Source organism: Chiloscyllium punctatum, chromosome 39 (assembly GCF_047496795.1).
Source record: "Chiloscyllium punctatum isolate Juve2018m chromosome 39, sChiPun1.3, whole genome shotgun sequence".
NCBI lineage: Eukaryota > Metazoa > Chordata > Chondrichthyes > Orectolobiformes > Hemiscylliidae > Chiloscyllium > Chiloscyllium punctatum.
In genome coordinates this window covers 63044545-63055274 of record NC_092777.1, presented here as the reverse complement: position 1 = coordinate 63055274, position 10730 = coordinate 63044545, and the positions used below count along the sequence as shown (strand labels likewise).

Genomic DNA, 10730 nt, shown 5'->3' with positions numbered 1-10730 from the left:
TCAACTAAAGTAAAATATTCAAAATAAATTCCTATTTTTCTTCTTCTCTGCCTTCCCTCTCTCTAATTCTTCCTTTTCCGTCCTTTCAAATTGTATTTGTTTTTATCAGTTTCATGTGTCAGACTTATGACTCAGATGCATTCTTGTTTTGGACTTGTAGCTAAAGTTTAATTGTTTGCAAACAGAAATTGACCACTTCTGTTGTCCTCAGCCTCTTTGATGTTTTTTCCTGTTTATGTAATTGTTTATGTATATTTGCATGCATATACCAAAGTGTAAGGATATTCATTTCTAATTAGGTTATTTTATGTGGTCTACCATCAAAGTTATGTTCTTGGCTATTTAATTTCCTCCTCAATCCCTTGATCTGTTCTAGTTGATGACTCATCAACTGCCTCATTTTCACATTGCTCAGGAGTCCTTTAGAATTTTCCATCACAAGATGTCATGTCATTTAGCCATGATTTTGCTGATGACTCCATTCCTTAATGATGAGCTGCCTTCAGACTTCACACCCCTGTTCTCATCGACTCAATTCCTCCCCCAGTGCACTGGATGAGTCACTACATTTCAATCTCTTCCAAGTCAATGAACTATGAGAATAATCCTTCAGAATGCATGAATAAAATACATTGGCAGTCATTTTAATGCGACAATGGTAAGTGAGAGATGGTTGGGGAGTGTTAATTTTTTTTACAATTTGTGAACACACTTGCCTCCCTTTAGTAGTAGAAGATTTAACTGTTATGAATAACCTCCTTTGGAAAAGTGCGTGCGTGATTTTAATATTTGGGTTGAGATGGACTGATGAGATTATCACCATGATTTGCACTTAACACATTCTGCAGACATTTCTTGGCCAGGAAATTTTTCATTAAAATGCAGTAATTCTGAGCAGCAATTCCTGGGATGAGTCAAACAGAAAGAGTCCCAAATGTCCCAGTGCTCTTGGTTGCTTTCTCAGTTTACTTGGGAGATGGTTAGTGTTAGAGACTTATTTGTGCAATTGGGAAGTTATTACACACAGAACATCTTTGGTTGACCCATTGCAGCCTTAGTTAGATCTTTGGATGAGCAAATCAATCAGCACTGGCTGTTGGAAATACCTGATATGATGGGAGGTAGAGTTGGACGGTAGACGGGATAGTCAACAAAGTGGGGAGTAACAGATAAATTAAGATGCAGGAGACATTACCCAGATAACAGACGTATTCACATTCCTGGCATTTGCTTTGGAGATGGTAGAAAGAATTTGGAAACTCAGGAGGTGAATCACTTGCTGCAGAATATCCAGCAGTATTTATGGGCTAGATCCAGTTAAGTCTCAATGGTGAACTCACCCCACCTTGTTTCCCGTCACCACTCCCCCCTCCATATACCCCCTAAGTAAATTCTGGGAATGGTTAGATGGTGTAGAGTTAATACCAAGTGTTAGCTAAAAATGTATGTTATGTGTAAATACTTTTAGATATGCAAACAATTATTTTTGTTTTTAGATATGTAAACCATTCCACCATAATGTGCCATGACTTATATTTAAGAAAAGATTATTATGTTTTTAGGATAGCCGAAGTGGATAGAGTGGATGTGGATAGTGCAACTCTGACTTGGCATTGCTTTGCATCTTGGTGAAGTTGAAATTTCATTTCAGATAAATGATGATGTAGCCACAATTTAGTTGAGGTTTTATTTTCATAATGAATGATTCCACTACAACATGATCAATAAGATTAATATTTTATAAACTAAATAACTGTTGTGGGAATAGTTGAAAAGATACACTTGATAATGTGACCCAGGCTTGGCCATGCTGTTCAGTTAAGGGTTGATCCTGTTACCCCCAGCACCCCCCTTTACACCCATGATGCAGCGCGGGCCTTTCCCGCGAAAACGGTTCAAGGAAAGCGAGCGGCAAAAAAAAACCTGGCGGGTGCCGCTGCAACCGAACCTGCTGGACGGAAGCAGGCTATGAGTGACGCGGACGCCCGCCAATGGGACTCGAGGGGTGGCCCGCACCGGCAGGGCGGCCAACCAATGACAAAGGAGAATAGTCTTGGGGGGGCGGGATTGTGGCCGGGACGTCCGTTTCTTTCGTGAGTTGGGGGGGGGAGAAGGGGGTAAGGGAAAGCCGTCCAGGTTTGGTTGACGTCGCCGGTATAAAGTCATCGAGTGGAAAATTCTCTGGTTTCTCCTTCCCCCCCTCCCCTTCCCCCACCCACCCCCCCCCTCGTCCTCCTCCACCGGCCGACTCCCCACCAACACACAACCCCCCCTCCCGTCTCTCTGAGGGAATTTCCCCCTCCTTCCCTTCGAGCTGCCGACTCCGCCATGGCTCCTCACAAACACGGAGGGGGGAAAAATGCCGTGAGGAAGCCCAAGATTGACCAAATCCAGGCCGACCACGAGCTCTTCTTGCAGGCCTTCGAGAGTAAGTGGTGGTTTTATAACCTTATAAACTCAAAACTATAGAAACCCTTTTGTACAAAACCTTTTAAACTGGATTTCCTCTCCTGAAATTATTAAATTCTTACTGCCCCCCCCCCCCCCCCATCCCACCGTTGCCTTCCCAACATTGCCAATATAACCGAGCTTATTCCAACACTCCCACGGGCTCCTGTCACTCTCCCTCCCCGGTCTGGCGGTAAACACCGAGGATTCGGCTGCGGACTAGGCCGCGTTACTGGGAAAAGATTCAACGTGTTCCCCAGCCCCGCTCTCACCGTCCGGAGAGTCTGCAGGAGCATTCCCGCCGATTCCAGTCTCCTCTTCCCCCACCACCCCCCTCCAGTCTCCCAGGAAAGGGGGGCTGGTGGCCTGGGTAGTCCCGAATCCCACCCCGAAGAAATATCTTCCCATCTTTTAAGCTTTAGGCAGAGAAAGATGTCAAGGGGTTGCGCGCCTCACTGCTTGAATGGGTCATCTCCACTCGCGATTCTCGTGTTTAAAAAATCCAACCTGTACGATTCGTGGCTTGTGGGCACAAGAGTTGTTGGTAGCAACTCAAAAAAAAAATATTTAAAATAAAAACCACAACCCCACTCCTCTGTTCTGGTTTGCAGCGCTTCCAAAGTGCGCTCTTTTACCGGTAAAGGAACCCACCCATGTTTTAACTTCAGAATTCGGGTAGAAGACCCTTCTGGTTTGTATTCAGTGAATCCCTTGCAGTAAAACGGTGAGAGATGAAAAGTCCCTGGGTGAGATTGTGACACACATTCGTTCCCTTTCTTCTTCCCAGAACCGACTCAAATTTACAGATTTCTCCGAACCAGAAACCTCATAGCGGTGAGTTTTTGATCTAAATTGGATAGAGACTCGTTTTTCGGAGCTGGTGTTTTGGGAAGAGGGCGTTATGCTGTCTAATATGTATACTAATATAGTCGCCGATGATGTTTTTCGTTTTTTAATTATCGTAATCATTTAATCTAAGTTGACACTTTTTAATATCTTGTCAATGTGATGATTCTGAATTTATTCAATGAATCATTTCTGTTAAATGCTGATTCCCGATCATTACGCGATCAAACCTATGGCAGTATTCTGACTAGTCTGTTCTGTATTTCAGCCCATCTTTTTGCACAGAACTCTTACTTATATGTCACACCGGTTATCAAGAACAAATGCCAAAAGGTAATTTCTTTGTAATGTTATTTCTGAGGCTCAAAGGAACAAAATCTCGTTGCTGAGTGTTAATTGGTTTGTTGACTTGTAGCAGATTGCTCTTTATGGTTTGAAATGTCAACAGGAAAGGAATTACCCTTGGATGTAGAGTAAACCTGATTTTTTTTTACATGCCAGGTGAAGGGCTTGTTAAGGTCTCTCCACACATGCAAGTGGGTCTATCCTCTTGATGCTTAATTGAAGCTATTTGGTTAAACCCCATCTCCTGTTTTAATGCCTGGTGTAGAAAAGTGTTGAACATGAAGGACAAATGCATAACTCAGTCATGGCATAATATGTGGCTGATAGACAAGTCTCAGTAACTAAAATGCTAAACTAAATTAGCTTGGTATTTAGTTTACAAAAATTGTTCAGCATTGAATCCTAAATATAGTAAGTGGTTAAAAAAAGTTCTCCATCACTCACTTGTAGACTTCAGTGCATACCTTGTGGTTAACAATGCTGTATCAGGTGGAATACAGACAGAGCTAGCCATTTGGATACAAAATTCACTAGAAGGTATGAGAGAGGGTGGTAATGGATGGCTGCTTTTTGTACTGGAAGCCTGTGACCAGCAGTGTGCCCCACGGATTGGTGCTGAGTCCACTGCCTTTTATCATCAATTATTTGGATGTGAACACTGGCGGTATGGCTAGTAAAAGTTGCAGATGATTGGTGTAGTGGACAGCAAAGAAGGTTGTCTCAGAAGAATGGGACTTGGATTAGATGGGACTCGGGCGGCACGGTGGCACAGTGGTTAACACTGCTGCCTCACAGCGTCAGAGACCCAGGTTCAATTCCCGCCTCAGACGACTCTATGTGGAGTTTGCACATTCTCCCTGTGTCTGCGTGGGTTTCCTCTGGGTGCTCCAGTTTCCTCCCACAGTCCCAAGATGTGCAGGTCAGGTGAATTGGCCAAGGTAGAGAAGTCCAGGACAAGAGGGCATAGATTTAGGGTGAGAGGAAAAGATTTAAGAGATCTAAGGGATAACTTCTTCATGCATGGGGTGGGGCTTGATTGGAATGAGCTTCCAGGGGAAGTGATGGAGACTGGTACAATTCCTACATCAAAAGGTAATTCTCTGGCAAGGTTTACTGCTGTGCTCTTCCAGCACCACTAATCCAGTATTTACTAAGTGATAGACCATCAGGTTCAGTGCTGTGACTTCAACTGTTCACAATTTATATAAATAACTTGGATGAAGGGTGGAAGGTACAATCGTCAAAATTGCTAATGATAAAGATAGGTATGAAAATTTGTGAAGGTGATATGAAGTTACAAAAAAACATAGCTAGGATAAGTTAGTGGGGAAAGTGGGGCAAATAGTAGAATGTGAGAAAATGTGAAACTTGTCTACTTTGGCTGGAAGGTTAAAGAAACATCCTAAATGGTGAGTGATTACATAGTTCTAAGATGCAGAAGCATTTAGGTGACTGAATGACTGAATCACAAAGTTAACATGTAATTTTAAAAGCTAACAATGTTACCAATTATTCAACGGGGAATGCAATACAAACTTAGGGAGGTTATGCTCCAGGTATACAGGACATTGGTGTGGCCATATCAAGAGCACTTCCTTTGATTTATTCTGTTGCCTATCCCTTGTTGCCTGTGAGAAGGTGATGAACTACACTGTGAATTGCTTCAGTTCATGTTCTGCACGTTGACCCACAGTGCTGTTGGGGATGGAATTCCTGGACTTTGAACCAGTGGCACTGAAGGAGCCCTGATTATATTTCCAAGTGACTTGGAAGGGAGCTTGTGTTTGGTGTTCCTTTTGCTGCCTTTGTTCTGGGTGGCATTGGTTGATATCAAGGGTTGTCATTTAATTCACCTTTGGAATTCGGTGCCTTTGTCCATCTTTGAGCCAAGCCTATAACAAAGTCAGGAGCAGTGTGTCCCTGGCAGAACTTAAACTGAGCATCAATGAACTGGTTATTGCATGGTATTGATCTTCTTTTGGAAGAAGGAATGATGTAATTGCATTTGAAGCAGTTCAGAGAATGTTTGCTACACCCATAACCTGGAATGGGCCTATTGCCTTATGAGGTAAGATTGGACAGGTTATGATTGTACATGCTGGAGTTGAGGATGAGGTCATGGTAGGAAAGTCCTGTAGGGTCTTGATGGGGCAGATTTTACCTAGATGTGAGAAGTATGTTTTCTCTCAATGGAGAATCTAGAATTAAGTTATTCCTTAAAAAATCAGTGCTGCCATTTAACCGATTTGGCAAATGTTTTGTGGGTTGAGTCTTTATAATTCTTTCCTTGAAAAGGTCCTTGTGGCAGGAGAGTACTTGAACGGTTTTGAGGTAGAGGTAGATTTTTGGGAAACAAGGGATTTAAAGGCTGTTTGTTGAGATGGGAATGTGAATTTGAGGTTGCAGGATAATCAGCCATGCATTTATTGAATGGGAAAGCAGCATTGAGGGGCTGACTAACCTGCTGTTATATTTATTGTATGTTTGTGTTCCTATGTAAAATTAATCTCTAGATTAAATTTTTAAACGAGTAGCAATACTCATGAACATACAGCTGAGAACTTCAGGCCTGAGTTACTTGCAGTATTCAATTTTTTGTGTGACTGATTTTCATTTACTCATATTTGCTTCACCTCAGCAAAATGGTCTGCATGTAATTTTTTGATCCTTTATGTTTAAAAAAGTATAAAATTGTGCTTCTAGGGTCTTAATGAGTTTCTGCTTCTCCCATAGTGGATGTAGTGAAATGTTTTTATTTTGATGTTTATATGCTTTAAAATAAAACAAAATATTGAAAAATACATAGCTCAATATTTGAGCTGCAGTGCATGTTTTTATTGTGGGATTAAGTTGTCACCTTTAAACAGTTGATTGTTTTGTGTATGTTTTATGTTAAACCTCATCTGCTAAACATTTAATCTTTTTTAGTCGGCAAATTTGCTGAATCAGTTTTCACCTTTTTGGTGTGTTTACTGCTATCTCTCCATTGTGTAATGTATTGCTGTTGTCATTAGGTTTCATCTGTTCATATAAATACAAATTCTGATGACCAAATTAGGATAATAGAGGAAAGTGTGGCAGAAATAAGCAGAATTATTGCTTAAAATTTAATTTTGGTTCTGGTTAGCTGGTGTAGCAATGTAAAGGCCATTTTATATAGTTTTCTTGTCACTTAGCTAATAAATGATTTTGCAGACAGGCTTCTGAAAATGATTTTGTGTTGCTTGTTTTGTCAGGTGCTTTATGTAGTTGCATAAAGGCACGTCATCATAGATGAGCACCAGAGGGTCCCCAAAGTTGTGTAACTGCACCCAGTGCTGTGGTTGATTTAATGCTTGATATTAAGCCTCGAGGAGCTGCAATATAGACCAAATTTTAGGGAGATTGTCTGAACTTCAATTGATAGCCTTGCAATATATCATAGTTCTATTTTTCTCTCAAATTTTGTTTGCACTGGAGTAGTAAGGTTATTAGGTGTGAAGTGTAGGGATATTGTTTTTTCACATTTGTACCACTCTTTTCGAAGAAGGTGAACAAGATAGTTTACTTTTAGTTGGTGAGAGAAGAAAATTTGCTAGTCAGGTTTTTAATACTTGATAGTAACAGGAAATTTGATCCATCTTGAGTTGCAAGTAGGTTGTCCTAAATGTGGTGCTGTTTGTAAATTCAGACTAGAACCTGGATCTCTAATAGTTTTTTTTGAGGTATGATTTGCCAAAGTAATTAACTTGTTCTTCAGATTAACAAATGATTGAGTGAATGAACCAAATTTGCTCTTCCTTCTTGGGTAGACTGACCATGTTGCGTGCCATTGTGATAATTATTTTTGATTTTGTTAGTTGATGGAAGAATCTTGACCAGGATACTGGCATTTGCCTTTTAATATTCCCATGGGATTTATAAAACCAGATTAAGCAGTTGGCTTTTCTTTAATATTGCATTGGCAGCTCCTACAATATATCACTTGCCTGCTACCACATTGTTGTACCTTTGAATAAATATTGGCTCAAATTCATACACTTGAAATGGCTATGAAACAAGTTTTCAATCTGGGCTAATGGTTGATGACTGAATCAAGCCCATATGTCTGTTTCGGATTGGTAGGGTATTGATCACATTTAGGCTCTTGAAAGACTGGTCTATTGCACAAACTTAAGATGCAAGTTGTAATATGAAATACCACAGACTAAAAAAACTATTGGATTGAGACATTGGTTTGTTGGGCCCCACCTCCTAAAACAAAATTTGTTATGGCTTTTGCCAAAATGCATTTATTGACCTGTGTGGGACAAAATCCTTTCAAACATGCAATGAGAATGCATGGTCATCAAACGAAATGGTTTTGTAACTTAATTTTATCTAAGAAATTGACCAAATTACATAGGGTAGACTGCTTTCAAATTATTTTGTAAGTTTATATCATTTTAAGTGCAAAGCAGGGAGATGTTTTAATGATTGAAATTGACACAGGGATCTTGTCTTTTTGATTCCTGACCCATGTGATGACATCCAAATATGGGTCTGAAAATTGTACCCTTATACTTCAGTGATGATTCAGTAATTTAAAACATGAAATGTTTGTTTTCTGAAAACATTTGTTACTGATGTCTTTTTTTTCCAGGTGAAACGATGGTATAGTTTTAAATAGGCATTCAGCAATCCTGTAGCACAGTGACATAGGTTGCTTTTTGTGTTTGACATTTTTATACAGTATTTAACTTCAATTTAGCAGTTGTTTGGCCCAGCACTCCTAAACACATCCAAAATTGTTGGAATATTTGATCCAACCAATTTTAAGTTTGAAATCTTTTGTTGCTCACTTATTAGTGAATTGAGCTGTGAGCTGAGCTGCTATTTTAACTTATCTGGAAGCCATTTCAAAACATGATGCTAAATCAGTGAGCCATTTGTACACTGTAGGAGTTCATTGTCCAGTTGTGTTCGTCAGTTGTCACTTCCTGCTGTCTAATGTCAAGTGTGTTCACTGTGTATCCTCTCTGGTTGCACTGAAGAGCATGATCATATTTGAAGTACTGGTTGCAACTGGCTTTTATTTCCCCTCGATGTAAAATTTTGTTTACTTGGAGAATTATGGTAAAGTACTGCATATTGCCATTTATTTAGTTTTATGCTGTTGCTGAAAAGCTCTGATGTCCTATAATATAGGGATTAATTTTAGGCTGAATTATTAGTCTTGATCCTTAATTGAGAGGAGATTGCAAAATTTAGTTGAGGTCCAGAAGAACAAGCTGTTCCCATGAGTTGATTGTTAAAAGGATTTGTTTCTATGCAAGAGTTGTTAGAGAAATGTGAGGAAGAACATTGTTATGCAAAAAGTAGTAAAGACCTGGATCTTATTGCCCTTGAGACCGGTGGAAGTGGCAACAGTATTCTTTCAAAAGAAAATTGCATGGGCCCTTGAAACAAACTTTGTAGGGCTACAGGGATTGAGCAGGGTGTAGGACTGACTAGATTGTTCCTCAGGGAGCAACAAAGTACCAGATGGCCTCCATCCTATAAATGACACTTGACTGCTTGGGATTCAGGTCAATTTGTGGTGGCTTGGGTGACCACCTTCAAATTTGTTATTTCGGAATAGTGTTCATAAATGTAATCTGTAACCTTCATTGGATGCATTTAATTCTGTCTTAAACTTTTAGTAAAATTGTTTCAGTTATCAGGTTTAAAGCTCCACATTTGGAGCTGATGAAAGATTAACAAAGCTTTAATGCATTTAAACCTTTTCCTGCTTATAACTTGTCTGACCGGCTTACCAATGAACTGTTCTGTAGATCGTTTGTTGAGTTAAATTCCTTGTCTTTGAGATGACTTCATCCTGAATGGTCCTATTTGCAGTATACGTGGATGTTTGGGGAGCATTTGAGGTTAGCTTAGTTTTACGGTTTACCTTATCTGAATTTTACCTTGCTGGGTGTTGGAAACCATGCCATGCATGTTTCCAGAGTGAAAACAGTGTCTGTGGAAGTGAGATGACATTTGAAGTCTGGTTCCTCAATTATAGTAATCTGTTTATAATGTGTTTTGTGCAATTCCCATTCTAATCGTCTTTTTTAAACTGCTTGGCATGCAATTAACTAGTATTATCCTATGTTATATATCTGCAATTATACAAAGTTTCTGAAAGTGTGAAAAACAATCAAATTGTTTTGTGGCCAACTAAGTTAGTTTGGTACTTGAATAAAATGCAAGGTTGTCTATATAAATTCCACAATTTTAAATTTTTTTAGTTTGCTTGTTAATTATATGTGAAATATGTATACATTTACTAGTCTTTAAATGAAGTTTCATGCTACTATAAAAAGCTAGGGCTTTGTGCTATGTTAGTGTCCCTACATCTGGGCCAGAAGGTTTGGGTTCATGCCCCACTTGTTATGACACCTCTAGAACATGTCTGAACAGGTTGGTTTTTTAATAAAAAAGGAACAGGCTTCCACTGTTTTTTATTATTTTGCAAGAGTGTTTCACAAATTATAGTATAGAATGTTTCAGTACAGGTGAAGGCCATTCAACTCATCGTGTCTGCAATGGCTATTGAAAGCTACCCAGCTAGTCCCACACTCGAACCATACCTCCCGAACTCATCTGTGTGCTCTCAGATGTTCTGAGAAGAAAATATAATTCTCCTTTCCATTTGAGAGACCTTGTGATTCTGTGGTAGTCTTCCTATCTCCAAGAGCATTGGGTTCAAGTTCCACCTGCCTCTGAAATGTCCTATAGTATGCCCTAACAGGTTGATTTGAAATTTGAGTTCCTGTGGTGCAATAATAGTGTCTCTACCTCTGGACCAAAACTTCAGGTCCCATTTGCCATGGAGGTGTTGTAATCTGTTTGAAAACAAGTTGATTGCAATTTCATTTTGTTTTCCTGGTGGTTAGGATTCGCCATGGCCCATGTATGGTTTCTGGTTAGAGAATAAGTCTTGGACAATGTTCTGGTGGAATAGTATTAGCAGGTATGTTGAAACATCCAAGCAAGTTGATTTTAAAGAATGGGAAAAATGAAAATTTGGATGGTTAGGATAATGTTGTGATGTCTCCTCCTGAAAATATAAGTGAATAAACACTTGACTT

At 39.6% G+C, this 10730-nt stretch overlaps 1 protein-coding gene across 3 annotated transcripts in view; it reads left to right on the top strand.

Moving 5' to 3' along the window:
• Nucleotides 1-2200: 2200 nt before the first annotated feature.
• Nucleotides 2201-10730, top strand: part of LOC140464151 (polycomb protein suz12-like) — a 51965-nt gene continuing 43435 nt past the window's right edge. The window contains exons 1-3 of one of the 3 annotated variants that reach the window (XM_072558934.1): nucleotides 2201-2428; nucleotides 3236-3282; nucleotides 3563-3627. In XM_072558934.1, the coding sequence (XP_072415035.1) occupies nucleotides 2329-2428; nucleotides 3236-3282; nucleotides 3563-3627 (212 nt within the window). In that variant the 5' untranslated portion in view covers nucleotides 2201-2328. Of the gene's footprint in view, nucleotides 2429-3235; nucleotides 3283-3562; nucleotides 3628-10730 lie in introns of those variants that run through there. The other 2 variants (XM_072558933.1, XM_072558935.1) reach the window with 2 other exon arrangements.